The sequence below is a fragment of the Pleurodeles waltl genome, chromosome 6 (assembly GCF_031143425.1).
Source record: "Pleurodeles waltl isolate 20211129_DDA chromosome 6, aPleWal1.hap1.20221129, whole genome shotgun sequence".
Taxonomy (NCBI): domain Eukaryota; kingdom Metazoa; phylum Chordata; class Amphibia; order Caudata; family Salamandridae; genus Pleurodeles; species Pleurodeles waltl.
The window spans coordinates 1,060,285,914-1,060,304,546 of record NC_090445.1 but is presented as its reverse complement, the minus strand read 5'-3'; the positions used below and the strand labels follow the sequence as shown (position 1 = coordinate 1,060,304,546).

At 45.6% G+C, this 18,633-nt stretch overlaps 1 protein-coding gene across 2 annotated transcripts in view; it reads right to left on the bottom strand.

The window, feature by feature from the left end:
* USP48 (ubiquitin specific peptidase 48) overlaps nt 1-18,633 on the bottom strand; it is a 774,242-nt gene that overhangs the window by 50,047 nt on the left and 705,562 nt on the right. For both annotated transcript variants that reach the window (XM_069240019.1, XM_069240020.1), the window contains exons 24-25: nt 14,780-14,905; nt 13,904-13,952 (exon numbers count right to left, since the gene is read on the bottom strand). In XM_069240019.1, the coding sequence (XP_069096120.1) occupies nt 13,904-13,952; nt 14,780-14,905 (175 nt within the window). The remainder of the gene's footprint in view (nt 1-13,903; nt 13,953-14,779; nt 14,906-18,633) is intronic.

Sequence of the window (18,633 nt, the reverse complement as noted above, 5' to 3'; positions counted from 1 at the left end):
GTGTGCAGAAGTCATCTTAAACAGTGTCCAATACATACCTTAACACAAGTTGTCCAACTTCATAATGGCTTCACCGAAAATAGGCATGTTTGGTAACAAACATGTTGGAATCATGCCACTACACCGATTCCAGCGCTAGTTGCACGATACCGTGTACTCTGGACGTTTCCTAGGGATCCCCAAAAGTCAGTCTGTACAGTCTTGCAGGGTCTCCATGCCAGCCAGTGCTGCTGCTGACCCTAGACACTGTTCTTCCCTCCTGCTGCTGAGCTTAACTCGGGCAGGGGGAAGGCAGAACAAAGGATTTCCTGTAAGAAATAGGTATCTCTGGGCTAGGCTGGGGTTGCCTCTGAGCGCCACCAGACTGCTTTGAAGGTCACATTTGGTGCCCTCCTTACATAAACCTGTTTGCACCAGTACAGGAACCTCCGGTTCTCGCTCTGGCACAAAAACATACAAAGGACAGAGGGTGACCACCCCTATTCCCAACTCCTTACCTAAGGAGGTACACAGAGCTCTGCCAGGTGGCCACTTGATTCTGCCATCTTGAAAATAAGATGAGCAGAGGCCTGTGGGAGCATCTGGCTGGTTAGTCCACCTAGGTGAAGTTCCTGACTCCCTCTGATAGGTGGGTCATTTCAGTAAGTGTTGAACTCCCTTCTTGGGTTACTTAAGGGCTCCCCTGAGGGTGGGCCCCTAGATTCGTCTGCAAGACTTCAGGATACATCTTCAAGGCTCCTGTTCAAGACACTTCCGCAACCTGGATGCCAGAACCGCTGCTGCTCTTCCCTGGAACCAGAAGCAGGACGGAAACCAGTAGGAGTGCTCCTAATGTAAGTTTGTTTCCAAGTTCTACAAGGACCTCTGTAACCCTGTGGCAGTGTGCATCCTACAGAGTCACTGGGACTCTGCGAGCACTTAGGAAAGCAAGAAGGAATCTCTCTTGGAATGGAGTCACTCCCCGGCACCTGCAGGCACCTTGACAACCGACTTGTGGATCCTGCTGTCCCATGGACTCTCCAAGGCACAGACCTCATCCAAGTGTAGCGCCGGAGAAACACACTTGTGCTAATTGTCAGACCGAAACAGTTTGGCAAGTCCATGACATACTGGATAGCAAAATTTGTTGCATCGCAGCCATCCTGAAGTTACTTACCTTTGGTAAATTCTCTTTCTGGTGGACACTCTATCTAACTGCAGATTTCTCAACTTGTGAATACCCCTACGCAGCAGACAGGATTCAGAAAATGTTCTCAGCAATTCCATTGTCATGCAGTGGGTGGAGTTTTTTCTGATATCTGTCTGTGCCGTTGGATACTGAGGAATCAGATTATGCCACCGTACAGGTCTCCAAGTGGGAAGCTTTTAAGGATGGATCAGAGGAGTCCTTTCCAGAGAACGGGGAGGATGGCTAGGTTAGTGAGGAATCTGCAGTTAGATGAGTATCAACCAGAAAGAACATTACCTAAGGAAAATGTTACTTACCCTGCAAGCATCTGTTCCTGGCATGTAATGATGTAGAATAACATGCTGTGCATACTCCTGCCATCTAGTGTTGGGCTTGGACATGTACAACTTGTTTTTGCTCGAAGACGTCTTTAGAGTTATGAGGTATAGTGACTCCTCTCCTTAGATGGCAGTGTGCATGGACATTGACTCCATAGTTAGACTGTTTTCCCAGCCAGCGGGAGAGGATGGAGATAGAGTATAAGAAAGCATAAAGATGACCATGTCATAGAAAGGAATAGTAGACAAAGAGAAGCTATCTGCAACAATTAATGGCTTCCAGGGAGGAAGATGGTATATGTGAATCTACAGCACTACATGCCACGAACAGTTGCTTACAAGGTAAGTAAAATTTTCCGTTCCTGATGTGTAGCTGTAGATACACATACTGTGTGTGAGACATTGGGTTGTTGGCTGACCTGGGTATGCGCCCTGGTCATGTAACAGCCACAATCTGGTGCAGGGTGAACAACAAAGTGTACTTAAATTAACCTGTGCTTAACCCTGGGTAGGTTGGCTGCCAGTGTCATTCACCATGCCCCGGCCATCCAGGGGTCTCTGACCTCTGTAGTTTCCCAGGGTGGGGGGCAGTAGCTCCAGGTGTTGGGCAGCCTTTCTCCACTCTCTCTCCCACCAGTTCAGAGGTGGTAAACTGTGTCTGGTCACTCAGCCCAGGATCTGTAACCTGAAGCTAGATATGGATCAGGGATGAGTCATTCCTCCCCCTACCCCTCCATCTGGACTTCCATACCCTTTGTTTGGGGGTCGTATGTCCGATGTCTGAGCCTTCAGGGTGTTCTGGGCAGCAGACCCTCCTGGCTCTTCTAGCATCAGTGGCAACTCATTCCCCAGAAGGGAGTCTATGAGCATCTTAGGACTAACTATGACAACTCTCTGGGTCACCACACCACTCCAGGGATACCAGGGCCTTAGGGCAGAAAAAGACCTGCTCTGGGGCTTTGGTTACCCTACACATGTGACCGGCGTACTGCTCTGGGGAAACAAGCCTTTCCACTACCATGCTCCGACTGGCCTGGTTTCCTTCAGAGCAGTGACAGGGACCCCATTCACTCTGACTTGGTGACAATCACAACCCCCACTCTCAGGGACCTCCAGTCCATCACTGAGTTCACTCTCTAACTAAGGGAGACTAGGGCATCTTCTATCTCCTGCCCTTGGGGACACCCTCCCCCTAAGGCCACACAGACCACTCCTGCAGAGTTCACATCAATGGGTGGTTTCTTTGGACAAACAAAGTCCCCCTGCTTGTGTCCTACTTGAGAACAATCAAAGCGGAGGGGTTGGAAATTGTGCATCCTGAGCCATCGCCCACTAGAACCTTCCTCCTTCTCAGAAGGGACACAGGAACCCTTTTTTACCCCTTTACCCTGAGACTTTTCTGGGTCTCCCTTGACATACCCCTCCTCCTGCTGGGGCGAACCAGAGCCACCTTTCTTGGAGTCACTCCCAGGTACCTTTTTGGACACTCTGGTGCTGACCCAGCGCTCTGCCTTCTCAGCAAGCTTCCTGGGGTCAGCAAGCTTGCTATCAACCACGTGTTGGCACAGTTCTGAAAAAACGGTACTGAGCATGTGCTCCCTCAGAGTCAGGTTTGTACAGCCCATTGAAATTATCTACCTTTCTGCCTCTCTCCCAGCCCTTCAGTGCCTTGCTGGCATTATCCAAGAAGTCCACCCAAGACTGGTTTAGGAGTTAGTGGCTGTCCCTGAACCTTTGCCTTTATTTCTCAACCCAAATGTGGAAAGAAGAATGGCCTTCATGGGGGCATACCTGGTCTGGTCCTCTACATCTAGTGGCAGGAGTGTGTCCCTCCCCACTGTGGGCATATACCTCCTATAAACTAACACCCACCCCCCATCAGTACTCCTCTGGAACCTTATGTACCCTCAGGGTTACCTCATAGGATGAAACCATGTATCTATATCATCCCCCACCCTATGATAACTGGGCACCAGGACTTTGGGCATGCAGGCTCTCACCTCTGCAGTATACACTGATAATTCGCTGACACCACCGCTGCTGGACTCCACGTGCTTGGCTTTAATGTCCAGCTCCTTAAGACTCCGTTCATGAGCAAGCATGATCCTTTTCTCCTCCACCCTCAGCTTGGCCAACTCCAGTTTGAGCTTCCTTTCTTCCCTCTTGTCCTACAACCACACTTGTGACATGCCATTGGAAGATACGCTGCTCCCTGCCCCATCCAGGGTATCCTGATTATCCTCTTATGGGCAGGTGGGTTTTCCCTGCAGCCCTGGGTTCTCCTCTTGGTCCTGGTTGTCATTCTTGTTGGGTCCCAGGTCCTCCTCTGGATCATCCTCCTCTGCCGTTGCTTGCAGCCTCTTGAAAGCCTCATAGGCCAGGAGGGCAATCCGATGTCCACTTTGGAAGCTTTCTTGCCCACATTCAGTCCCCTCTCCTTGCAGAGCTTCTGCAGCTCAACCTTAGTGAGGTTGTCAACATTTATCAGCTCCATCTCCATGGTAGTAGAGGAATTTACATTTAGAAAAAACAAAAACAGCTAATGGGGACTAAGGAGAATTAAAAAAAAATCATTTCTGATGCCAAATGATATATCTGGGATTCTCCTATAACACAAATCACTGTATGGTACTGTACAAACACAAGCCCTGATCCAGACCGCTGAAAACCAATGTGAAAAACTGGGTTGTCGGTTCACTGGGGTGTGAGCCCTAGTCAAGAAACAGCCACAATCCATTCCAGGGTCAACCACAAAAAGTCACTAAATTTACCTGTGCTTAACCCTGTGTAGCTTGGAACAAAAAGCAGCCAGGCTAAACTTAGAGGCAATGTGTTCACCATTTATGCAGTACACAAACGACAATACCGTGAAAACACAACACAATAAAACTTCTAAACCAATTCAGAAAGGTCTAGATCATTTTAATAAAATATTAGACACCACAACCATCAAAATCTAATTAGTAGAACCAGATATATGATTTTTAAAAGTTCAAAATAGCAAGAGTTTTAGAAAATGGCCATCTAGGCACATTTAACACCACCACCAAGGGTCCAGGAGTGGATGGAGACCACTTGGGAGTTGAGGAATGACACAAGCTGGGTCCAGGTGTGGTTTCAAGATGGTGGGAGCCTGTTATGTCCTAGTGGCTTTGAACAGGAGGCCACCTAAATTAGCCCTTGGAGTCACTTCTAAAGTCCTGGGTGCAGATGAAGTTGCAGGGCTCCACGGCAGGGCTAGCATCTCAAATTCAAGGCAGGCTCCAGGAAGCAAAGCAGTCTTTCCAGGTACAGCAGCAGCAGTCTTTCCAGGTACAGCAGCAGTCTGGCAGAGTGCACAACAGGTCACAGCAGCAGGCAGTCCTCAGAGTCCTTCCGCAGGTACAGTAGTGAACAGAAAAGTGGGTCTAGAGCTCTACTTTTGTACCCTGGTGCCCTGCTCCTAGAAGTTGGGAGAAGTTTCCAGAAAGGTTCTTTGACGTTCCAGGAGTTTCCTGCCTCTCCTGCTCTGGCTCCTAACTGACAGTACGGACAATAACAGGGTCGTTAAGCCTATTGTGTGGTGGAAGACCACAGCCTATTCAGATGCAAGTGGGGCTGTTGCTTAGCTCCACTCCCCATCAAGTCAGTTGATGGCCCATTCAGGTTCTGCTAATTCCACTATTGTGTGACTGTCTGGGAGGAATTCACAAAGTCCTATCTGTCAGTTACACCCTGTCATGTGACGTAAGACAGGTAGCAGGCACAGAGGGCTAAGGACAGGAAAATGGCTACTTTCTAGAAGTGGCATTTTCAGGCATGTAATGATAAATCCAACTTTACTATTAAAGAGGGTTTATCATTACAAGTTAATTTGACACTGATCATAATATATCTACCACTTCTGGCTTAAGACACTTTGGATTCCCACACCCTCCAATCCCTCCAACTACCCCTCAGCTCCGACCCACCGAACCATCACAGATCCTGCACTACTGGTCCACCCTCACCACAGATGAGACCGGCACCATCATGAGCAGCATCCACTCCGGAGTCCCTACGGACCACTGTCCTCACCACATTTTCAATAAAGCAAACACCCCCATCACACCGGAGCTACGACACACCCTCAACTGTTCTATAGAGACAGCCACCTTCGGATGGACTGGAAGCATGCCGAGATCCACCTGCTCCTGAAGAAACCCACGGCCGACCCCCTGGACCTCAAGAATTATCGCCCCATATCTCTGCTACCTTTCCCAGCCAAGGTAATTGAAAAGACCATCAACGCGCAGCTCCATAAGCACATGGAGGACAACAATATCCTGGACACCTTTCAATCAGGTTTCAGGAGCAACTACGGCACAGACCGCCTTCCTTGCCACCACAGATGACATCCGCTCAATCCTCGACTGCAGCCATACACCACCCCTCATCCTACTGAACCTATTGGCCGCCTTCAACACGGTCTCACACCCCACCCTCTGCTCCAGACCCACGTAGCTGGCATCCGCGGAAAGGCCCTACAATGGATACCGCCCTTCCTGGCTGGCAGAACACAGAGAGTCAGACTCTCGCCTGACCGGTCAGAACCTACGGAGATCAGATGCGGAGTTCCACAGGGTTCATCCCTGAGCTCCACACTCTTCATCATCTACATGGCCCCGCCAGCATCCATCGTCAGGAACCACGAGTGATCATCATCTCACACGCCGATGATACCCAGCTGATCATCTCACTGACCGAAAACTCCACTACTGCCAAGAAGAATTTCCACAAATGGATGGAAGCTGTCACCGCCTGGATGAAGGACAGCTGCCTCAAGCTCAACTCTGACAAGGCAAAGATCCTAATCATGGGACCATCCTCATCACCCTGGGATGTCTCCTGGTGACATCCACCCTCAGCATTCCCACCACCCCAACAAACCACAAACGCAACTTCAGCTTCATCCTGCACTCATCTCTCACCATGACCTGCCAAGTCAACTTGGTCACATCCTCCTGCTTTCACATACTCTGACTTCTCCGGAAGATCTACAAATGGAAGCCAAAAGACTGCCGCAAAACTGTAACCCATGCCCTGGTTGCCCGCAGAATCGACTATGGCAATGCCCATTATGCTGGCTCCACCCAGAAAAACCTAAAGAAACTACAGCACATCCAAAATGCCTCCATCAGACTCATCCTGGACATATCCCGCCGCAAACACATTTCCAATCACTTAAGAGACCTCCACTGGCTTCTTATCGAGAGAAGAATGAATTTCAGACTCCTTGTCAATGCATACAAGGCCCTCCCACGACCTAGGACCCACGTACCTCAACCACTCCATCACCATCTACTCCCTCAACAGATCTCTCCGCTCAACAAGCACTAGCCACCGTACCCCGCATACGGAAGACCTCGGAGGGTGGAAGATCCTTCACCTACCTCGTGGCAAAGAGCTGGAAAACCCTGCACCTAAGGCAGTCACCATCGCTACCTCACTTCAGAAAGTACCTTAAAACTTGGCTCTTCAACTGAAGAACAGAGGACAAACCCCCTTAGCGCCTTGAGATGCTTACGGGTGAGTAGCTGTGCTCTATAAACCATGATTTGATTTTGAGGAATTACAGCTTATTAAAGGTAATAAGGAATCCCCAATGTTATCCTAAGGCAGGGGTATGCCTCACAGTAGTGGAAAACGAAATTGGTAGTACTATGGACTTTTTTCTTTATTCGGTTAGATAATTCCAACCTTAAAACAAATAAATACATAGCAAATAACAATCAAAGCAATTTAAAAATCACATATTTACAAACTTAAAATACATCCAAATATCATTTCCCACCCAAAATTCAATAAATAAAAACCTATAAATAAGATTAAAAGGGTTTTATGCTATTCCGCCGGGTTATGGCTCCCTTTAAAAAGGACCCTACCCCCGGCACACCAACACATCAGAGACCATGAGCAGCCACAAATAGGCTAGGTGGTGCTGTACGAAGCCCCTTTCCTTTAACAGGGGGAGTAAAAATTGACGCCTAAATGGAGCATAAAAGTCACAAAATAGGGTAAAATGGATCAGAGACTGTAGGGACACCCCATTACACGGACAGATTTGTATAGCATTTAGGTCAAACTGTCCCAGCGGGAAGCACAAATTGCTTCTGATTACACCTAACCGAAATCGCAAGTTAAGAGTCCTTTCCCAAACGTTCTGTATCACCAAGATGTACATCTCTGGACCCGCCAAAGTTTTTAGCATTAGGAAGTCCCTCACCGATTTTTTCCTTTATTCCTCTGCCTCCCTTTTGGCTCCTAAAATGTTGGGAAGATTCTCCTTTGCCCAGCGTTTACCAGAAAATGTTAGGCAACATATCTGGGGCGACCAAGTGATATAGCAGGTTCTCTTATGTATGACAGCCAGGGGATATCCACTGCATGATCACATATCATACAGTCGCGCAGGATTTCTCTATTTAGGGGGGCATACTCATTTGACCAGATGGAACTCCATACCAAAAGGGGAGTAATCTTGATAGCATCCTCTACAAAATCCAAATCCAATTCTACATGTGTACAAAAGGCGGAGGTGTTTTGCCCCACACCTAGCAGCCTTCTACAAAAATGATTTTCCTCAATCTCACGTGCCCTGCTAGCTGAGTAGCCCATGAGTGATGCCCCATACATTAGAACTGGGAGACATTTACACCTGTACACTTCCACCAGGGGCTTTATCGGTTTATTACCCACTCTTGAGGCAAACTCAAAAGTGGCTCCTACCGTGGCATTAATACGCACACATCTCCTAGAAATCCAGGGTTTCCAAGTTCCCTTTTCATCAAAGGTTACCCCTAAGTAGGGAAATTCCTCTACATGGCTTATTAATTGGTAGTTAATCTTCAGCACACCCACCCTACTCAGAGGTTTGCCACAAACCATAAAATGTGATTTGCTACTATTAATCTCTAAGTTTAAGTCAGACATAAAATTTCCATACCCTTTAACCACCTCGCGGAGGCCATTCATGGAGTGGACCATAAGGACCGCATCATCTGCAAAGATCAGGACCGGGACACTCTTTCCATTTATTATGGTAACATCCTTACATTTTCCCACTAAAAAGTCATACAGCCCATTTGTGTACAAAAGAAAAAGGGTGGGGGCCAGAACACATCCCTGTCTAACACCCCTAAGCTCAAAAGATTCTGTGCATTCACCCCTTGACCCACACCTCACAGTTGCATTTGTTCCTAAGTGGAGATAGCGGAGCAAATCCACAATTTGGGTCTCCAGACCCATTAGAGTTAGCTTTTGCCATAACTTACTTCGATTCACTTTGTCGAAAGCGCAGCTGAGATCCATGAAAGCAAGATACAGGGTACACTTCTTTGCCTGCGTATATATTTACCAATCAGCATGAGCAAATTTAAACATTGCTCTCGAGTTCCAAGCCCTTCTCTAAAACCATACTGCACCCTGCTCAGTACCTCATTTTCACTCACCAAGTCCTCAATACGCCTTAACACAATTTGCCTCAGAATTCTCACCGAGGAATCAAGGAGTGAGATTGGGTGGTAGGATTTTGGGTCACTATGATTTCCCTTTTTATAGACAGGGACAATACACGCCAATTTCCAGCAAGTAGGGATACGCCTAGCAAGAAAGTGGTACAAAAATGGAGGTGCCCAACCAAGGTAAGTGTGTTAGGATCCCAGGGGCTGGGGGAGTAGGAATTTACCAGAGTTACGTACTAGAAATCCAACAGGCGCCTGGGTGTAGAGTTGTTATCGAGTCTGGTGTCCCATTAGCTTATACAGGACTGTCGCAGTTGGATGTTTATGGATTCAGGACCCTTCCCAGTGGACTTTGAGGAAACCAGTTGGCACAAAGAAGGTTGGAGTGTGCCCCCACCGGTGGATACCCAGAAGACCAGAGCACCTACACCTGGCAGCCCAGGTGCATGGGGGAGAAGTGGAGTCAGAAACCCTTGTTGAAGTCAATGGAAGCCTCGGTTGTCCCGCTGCTGTTGCGACCTGTGGACCATGCCGGTGGATTCCAGATGTGAAGAACCTGAGAAAGAAGGGGACAGTGTTCAGACCACTCAGTGATGTCCAGGCGGTGCAGGTAGGCAATGCCCACTCTCTTGGAGGTGAAGTTCCAGCAGGAGAGTGAAATAAAAAGTCCAGCTGCGGAGTCCAGGTGGATGCAGGAGATTCTTGGAGCCGCCCACAAGCTGCCCCACGTTGGTCGCCAGATGGCAGGAGGGCCAGTGACCAGCAGGACCACCAAGAAGCCTTGGCAAATTCAACAGCGGCTGCATGGACATTTGCAGATTTTGGAAGACCAGCAAGGTCCTATTGACTCAACTCTTGCTGGGGAGTCACGGCAGGCCTTCAGCAGGAAAGAAAGCCAGTTGGAGGAGCCCCCATGAGTGAACCACTTGCAGCAGACACAGGGAGCCACAGGCAGGCCGCAGCAGCACAACAAACAAGAGTCCAATGTCGCAGGAATGGCAGCGGGAGAGCTGAATCTGGAGCTGCAGAGGGCTGGAGGCTGGGGCTTCTAGAAGGTTGAAGATCTTGGAGGAAGAGTCAACAAGCCTTGAGAAGAGCAACAGTCTCAGTGCACAGGGGTTCCGTTCCAGCGGCTGCAGCAAGGGTCCACCGTCTCCTAAGTTAGTCAGAAGACAATTAGGACCTGGACAGGACCACAGAACCACCACCTGTGAGCAGAGCTGTTATGTTGTCCGTAGGACAGCAGGATCCACCAGCCAGTTGCCATTGTCTTAAGGTGCCGGTGGATGCAAGGGAGTGACTCCTTCACTTCAAGGGAGATTCCTTCTTTCTTCTTGGATTCAGGCAGAGTCCTTGTGACCCAGGAGGACGCACAGCCTTGGATGTTGCAGAAATCTTGAAAAAGCTGGAGAAACAATGTTGCAGTGTGAGCCCCCCCCCTCACTGGGATACAGCCCTGTTTCAGTTCCAAGAGCAGACCAGCAGCGGTTCTGGAGGCCAAGAGCAGAAGATGTCTTGCAGAGAGTTCCTTGAAGAGTCTTGCTCAATGAATCTGAGGACCCATCCGGGAGCCCTTAAGTAACCCTAAAAGGGTGACTCTCTGAAATGACCCACCTATCAGAAGGGGTCAGCGACATCATCTACCTGGCCTAACCAGTCAGATTCTACCAAGGGCCTCTCCCCACCTTGTTTCCAAGATGGCAGAACCAACCGGCCACCTGGAACAGCTGTGTGCACCTCCCTGGGGGAGAAGGTGGACTGGAGTGGTCATTCCCCTATCCTTTGTGTAGTTTTGCGCCATAGGAATAACTAGGAGTTCCTGAAATGGTGCAAACCGGCTTTTGCAAGGAGGGCACCAAATGTGCCCTTCAAAGCAGTCTGGTGGCGCTCAGAGGTCACTCCATCCCAGCGACACATATTTCAAAGGGAGAAGTGGTCACACCTCTCCCTTGCAGGGAAGCCTTTGTTCTGCCTTTCCCTGCTTGAGTTAGGCTTATCAGAGGGAGGGCAGAACAATGTCTGGGGTCGGCAGCAGCGTGGGCTGGCAGCCAGACACCGTAAGGCTGCACAGGCAGAACGGGGGATCCTTTAAGGAACCCGCAGAGTACATGGGATCATGTAACTAGCACTGGAATCGGTGTAGTTGCGTGATTCCAACACGTTTGATAACAAACATGCCTAGGTTCGGAGAAGCCATTATATAGTTGGACAACTCGTGTTGACCAGTGTCCACTACATACCTTAAGATGGTTTCCCCGCACTTACAAAGCCTAGGGAATGGAGTCTGGGTTTCATAGGGGTACCCTGCCTATGCAGGGGTACCCACATACTTAGGGACATGCATCCTGCCCTTGGGCTGAAGGGCCTACCACAGGGGTGACTTGCAGTATATCTAAGTGCAGTGACCAGGATATAAGGCAAGCCTTATATCTGAAGTGAAAGGAGCAGTCAATATTTCACACAGGCTGCAATGGCAGGCATGCAGACAGTTTGCATGGACTCCCATGGCTGGCACAATACATGCTCAATCCCACAGGGGTCCCTGGGGTTCCAATTCCCTGGCTACCTAGGTGCTATATACAAGGGACTTATATGGATGCACCAGTATGCCAACTGTGGGGTGTAAAAGTTTACCAGCATCCAAATTTAGAGGAGGCAGCACAGACAATGGGGTCCTGATTAGCAGGATCCCAGTGCACTACAGTCTAAACACACTGACACCAGGCAAAAAGTGAGGGTAACCATGTCAGAAAGATGCTACTTTCCTATACCATTTTATACAAATATGCTTTTTGTTGATTCCATTAATGGTATTTACACATTGTTGGTCACTATATAAAAGCTGTACTAAAGGATTTTGTTGATGCGCTGGGAGGAAAGCATCACTAATTCACCTTTTATGTGTCCGTCCGTCCTTATTAGTATTAGACAGAAAAACGGCCCAAGCTCTTATTCATCAAAAAGGGTTGTTGCCACACCTGAATCGTGCTGAGATTTGCACAGTGGTGATTAACTCAAAATCACTGCAAAAGTAGTAACGTTTATGGACTGGGCTTTGCATCACATTTTTAAAGGAGTTTGCCAACCATACTTATTAATTTGGCACATCGCAGAAACAGATTATCTGAATATTTTATGTGTACCATATAGGTTCACTGCCATTGGTTTGTGCTGCTATATTCTTTCACACATCAAATCCTCTAACTGTTGTCTCATTTAAATTTATAAACCACATGGGTAAAGGTTTGAATTTTAACTTTATGAGCAGGTTTTGCACTTTGTATTTAGTAGGGCTCTTTCAGTGCTGCATTTTATTAGCTGTAATTACTTCTATAATTGTATTCCTTTGTATTATTTTAAGTAAGCAACAATTAATAATAACTGAACTAATTTATATATGATGTAGATCCTTTTATGGTGGCCACATAAGTTTCCATGTTTAAAAGGCACTATCCAATTTCTTCATAAGGAGCAAGAGTAATATCATGTATCACAGGTGCAGCACATGCATCTGTCTGTGGGTGTGTGAACCAGACACTCTGTAATAATGTAGCCAAGCGCACATACAGAGACTGAACCAAGACTGTACATTTAGTACACTGTATGTAGGATATATGGTTATAGGAATAGGTCAGGCAAAAACATACACCACAAGGTAGATATTGTTGTACTTCTGATCCTTTGTACACTAGGCCGGTCCAACTGACACACATGCCCGTAAGGAAACATGGAGGATGTTAGAATGTGGGTCGTACAGAAATAAAGAAAATATCTATTAGTTTGGATAAGAAAGGTAATGGGTAATTGCTCTGCCATGAGGTTATGAACAGCTATGTCCACGACAGGACTGGAGTTAAAATTACCTACGAAATGTCTGCAACATATAGGCTATGATACGGTTTATTGTTTTTTTACTTTTTAAAGTGAAAAGGAGTGGGTTTTCACCCAAGATACTGCTGGAGCCTTGGGGATATTGCAACCAGTATAAAAGAAAGGTGTATTAGGCATACTGAGTCAGGTTCTTTCTCTACTCAGTCACACTATCAATTGTAAAATAAAAATGAAGGATTGTATGAGGGTACAAAGCAGATATTTCATTAACAAAAGGCATCAGGAAACGAGAGATGAGAACATATAGAACATTTAAGAGAGCCAGACCAAAAAAATATAAAGCCTGAAGGAAATATTCTATGGGGCTAAACCTGGTGCCCCGTAAGCCTTCTTAAAGCACAAGTCCTTCAGAGAAGAGGGGGCGGTAGTCAACAGTAATGCCAATATTGGCAAATGAAGGATTAAAAACTTAAAATGACTGTCAGTTAACTGAGTTGGTTTACAGATATGTTCTGAAAGGCAAGGACTGAATGCTCGGAGGGATGAGCAGATGTGTAAAAATTAAACTTGCTTTTTAGTTTAACTGATGGAGTAAGACTTCTACAGCTTGGAACAGAAGACTCATATCTAGGAGCATTTATGGAAAGGGGAACCAACAGAGACATGATGTACAATTCTTATGTATGGCTGACTGCTAAAATGAGTGATAAGACTTCTAAAGCAAGTAAACAGTTCATGTTTAAAATAATCCATCAAATTCAGTAGACAAAGTCAGTATTCTGTACAAATAAAGCTAGCTGATTCTTCGTACAACAAACGTGCAATCGACAGACCAGTAGGAGCTAAAGTGATAAGCACTAACAAATTTAATTTTTTTTCCCCCGCTATTTTTGCATCGACTTTCTATATTAAAATACCTAGAGAAACAGCGGATCATCCGCGTTCACAATGATGTGCTTGGATATTTATCCCTCAGTGACCAGGAAAACATTACAGGAATTGTTAAACAAACCACCATAACAGTAACTAATGTCATGAGTTGACACAAGAAAGTCATGAATTAAAGTGAATGCCATTTTTCATACCTTGTAAAACATCGTCCATTGCTGCATAATCTCCCATTGGCTCGTCAGCCTAGGTAAAGAGAAAAATATTTATCTAAAATTTGCAAACTTTCCAGTTTAAATGCCAGACTGCTTGGGGGGACCCATTAGATCGCCAATCATATGCTTCCATTCTCAACATTGCACACATCCTGGAAACTCATAGCAAGGTTGTCTATTCTTTGCTATTATTTGTCACTATGGGTCACCAGAAAGACATCACTTACACTCTGGGGCATTACTTAAAAAACCCTTAAATACATGTTCAGCCTTTTGTACCTTGGTATAAATTTAAAATCTAAACAGCGCAGACCATTCTATATTCATGTACTCCCAACCCCTGAGGTTTTATAATGGTTATTAAAAAAATGGGTCCACACACTTGCAATTCCCTTTCTTTTAAAGGCTTACATGCAGATTATCTTATTATATTTTTCTTACTCCAGTGTTTTGGACACTTTCCATACCCATCCTTCTTTTATATGCCATCTTTGAGTGTTATAATAATCTGTACCTTCTAACTATGAATTTCAGCTGTTTCTGCCAACCTCCCAAACATCTGCAAATTCTCTATTAAGAACTCTAACAAGCAGACTTGCATACTTTGAGTAATTGTGCATCATCACCCCAACCTATGATGGGTTTCCAGACCCCTTGTGTATATAATTACCACTGTTAAAAATTAAATACAGGAATGGAGGTACCAAAACATTTTATCTACACTTATAACGTAATTCAAAAGATAATGGGAGGACTGCATTTTATAGGACACAGAAAAGGTTGGGGTTTAAAGCAGTAGGCTACTGTATTTTCTATGCAACACTAAAGGCTTGTTGCGAATTTGAAAAGAAAAATTACCTTCAGTAAAATAACAGATTCTGGAATGACCCCTAATGTACCAAGGGTAGCTGAATCATCGTTTAGCACCTTCCCATCAATAGACAAGTTCTGGTCGAAAGGAGCAACTGAGAACGCGTGCATAATCTGTCAAAGAGAACAGTAAAACTTGAACAACACATTAAAACAATACAATTTACATCCACAAAACTGTTGTGTTATCACAAAGCACCTTTACATACAAGTAAATGATCAGAAAATTGTGATGTACAATGTAGCTTCTAAGACAAATGTTACAGAACAAATGGAACCATCCTATTGTAACTATAAACCTTTCTTGTAAGCTTGCACAACAAAAAACATCAGGTCTTTAAAAACAAAATATTAGGAATGAAGTTTCCTGCTATTTTAATTTGCCCATCTCCAGGAACCACTCCGGCTAACTAGCAGTGACTCTCATTCTTGAGACGCTCAAGTATTCAAACTGCCTGTCATTTAATCCTGATTGTTACCCCAGCGCCATTTATGGCTTCTTCTGAAACACATCTTTAAATGGTGATGCTGAATTATCTATACTTGTCCTGATGATCCATCGTATTTTTGAATTGGTCTGTTGAAACCATGCTGTTTGAACACTACATTCCTCTGAACCATGTATGTTGTAAGTAACAATTATCTGCACTTTTAGTTGCTTCTGTGTAAAATTTAGTATGCTCTGTATTGCGTTCCCATTACTTACTCGTTGTAACACCTGCTGTACTGTCAGCACCTCATGATATATAATCACCATTCATTTGAAAATAACATTCTTAAACTGTATTTTCATTTACATTAAACAATAGACCTAGTTTACTAAAATCAGCTCCTGTGCTCAAACGTGCCCTCCTGTATGTCTGTAGCATTATGTATACATGAATATAGTAATGCAGATGTATGAAAATAAGTTTTGAAGGTATACATTGGAAACATTGTCCTTATTTGTTTTCAAAATATGAAAAGAGCTCCAGTCACTTTCAACAGATGGTAGGCTATACAGAATTTGTCGAAATACACCTAACGGAGTGCAGCACAATTATCATAAAATGTATTAATGCCTTAAATATTTTTAAGGATGGAAATACAGGTTGCTGGGATCCTTTTTCTCAAAACAGTTGTTAGACCTGACATCCTTGGTGTGGTATTCCCAAAACATTTTGCCTTTACTTCTCCTGTTTTGCTGAATCCATTTTTGTTGGCTTTAGGACTCTGTGCACTTTACCATTGCTAGCCAGTGCTAAAGTGCTTGTGATCTGTCTTTCAAACAGGGTGAAATTTGACTACACCTAATTAGTACATTTAATTTACTAGTAAGACACCACTATATTAACCCAGGGCCTGTTAATGAAATGCGACCAGTGGGTCTGCATGACTCATTGTGCCAACCACTTACGTAGCACTGTAAAAATGTATCAGGCCTGCCAATGCAGCCTGTAGTGCAGTTTTAATCTGCCATTTCGACCATAAAACACTGTTGTGTAGAACTTATGGTTTGACACCATTTTTTACCTGATTCAGACTCCATTTTATCTTAGGCCTACTTGAAAAATGGCAACATATTACTTTCTAAATTCTAAAACATGGTGGTCTTTACTTTCCTAGACAAAACACCCATGTCACATCCCTTTTTGGCCCATGAATGTGTCTCATTCTTCTGATCCTAATGTACAAAAGATGCCATATCATCCAGTAGTGACATACAAAAAAATAGCATAATTCCTGGCAGTGATATACAAAAGATGTCATATACTCCTGGTGGTGACAGAAATGAAAGTTCCTTGAATATCCCCCGATAGTGACATACAAAAGACATCTGTACCGGGACGACCAGGGAGGGGCGCTGTCTGGAGTTTTCCTTTTCTTTTATTCTCCCCCCACACACTCACGCCAATCACTTTGGTCGAGGTTTTAATATCTCCTTTTATTGTGTCTTGTTCTCATTTATACTTGTGTCCTACTGGTCTGCTTGCTTGATTAGGTCCCTTCAGTTTCCTTTACACCTTCATGCCTTCTGTCTTTCCAGGGATTTTTTCGCCTTCTTGGGATAAAGCCGTCAGGTGCTCAGAAGGAGAAGAAACAGAGGCGAGGATCACGTAAGTGTCATCTTTGGTTATGTGAATGTAAAGAAAAGGGCAAAAATCCGTGTGTACGGAAAGAGGGGAGGGTTACACCCTGGTGCTATCCTTTTTCCCCTCGGACGCAACGTGTATGCTCCCCAAACCGTCACCTCCATGCGGAATATTTGTGAGGGATGATTGTTATCTGCTACCGTCTTTCCGCCCCTCTCTTCCCTCCTGATCCCTCTTCCCCCTTGTCTTGTGTTATAACCAAAAACACGACTGCGTAAGTGGTCCCATACCAGGGACGGCCATGACCCTCTAGGGACGTGGCGGTCCCTTTGCCTAGTCCGTCTTTTCCCTGCTGCGTTTCCCCTACTGCTCCTGGCCTTCCTGCTTCGGTCTTCCCAGGCATCTGGGTTTTCAGTCTCTTTCGGTCCTGTTTGTCCATTGTCCCGCGTGGCTGGTTGACTTTGTCATTCTTTCTCTGCCGTTCGTGTCTTCTTTCATCGCCTTTCTCTTCTTTCTCTCTCGGCCGGGGTGTCAGTGTCCTGTGCCGTATAAGAGATGTCTGTACGTTCCAATGTGCATACAGAAGTAACGCTCTCCATAGTTCCCCTAGGGTACTGTCCTGGTGGCCTTGGGGCCATATCACTCATTGCTCTGTCCGTGCTGGTTATCTCCCTGTCACAAAGTCATATCCCTCCACAGCGTATACAAAAGTTGTTATATCTTCCCGGTAGTGACCAGTGCTTAATTTGTAAATAAAAACATGCCGGTGCCCAAAGCCCTCCTCAGAAACAAGTGGCTGCTGCATTTAAATGTGCGAGCAGAGAATACTGAGGCAGCGTAATCATAAAGCCACCTCAGGCATCTTTATTCCTTTTACAACCACTTCCTGCCCCTTCAGCTCACTCTTGCAGCTTACCGCTTTCTCCCTTCGTGACGCTTTTTCATTTTTCTCTTCCTCTGTCTTTCCCAATAGTGTATTTTGGTCGCTGTATTTGTTTGACAAAGTCATTTTTCATTGTTGAATGGCCTATTGCTCGCATTGACTAACAGTGGGTAGCCTTACGATGTTTAATGATTGCTTACTTTAGACTGGGAGCTGATACAGATATGCTCTTTACTTTCAAAGTAATTGCAATTTGAAATCTTGTTCAGTGGTGAAGTCAGATTTGAAGTGACAATTTTGAAAATGGCACTTTCAGAAAGTTGGCATTGTCTTGTCCCACGACCGATGCATGACTTCATGCCAGTGTTTTGGGTCACAAGGCTGTAAATTGCTCTCCTGTTGGGGTGAGGGAGCTGTACCTAGCCCCCCCCTCTCTCTCTCTCTCACACACACACTTCAAAGGCCTTTCTCCACCACACACACACACACACACACACAACATGACATACCTATAATTATGAGGACCGGCCATTGATCGTAATGAAGTGTGTATTTACAATTCTAACTCGACGCACACTTTGATAGTAGGGAAGGGTATAATGTGGACCAACTTTTAGTTTTTTGATGCACTTGCTCTAAACAACCTAAAGACACTACGGGGGCTGGTCCTCCTGACACACCGGTCCTCAGAAGGATAGTGTTTGTCTGAAACTGACAGTGTTTACCCACGCCTATGAGGACCGAACCGGTCCTCACAGCTTGGCGATGATACGGACACACACACCTGACACCAGGGGTTTCCTGCCTTTTGTTACCCCAGACAATTTGGAGCCTAGGGGAAGAACTTTCAAGACACAGTTGTAGGGGTAGGACAGGGAGTTCCCCCA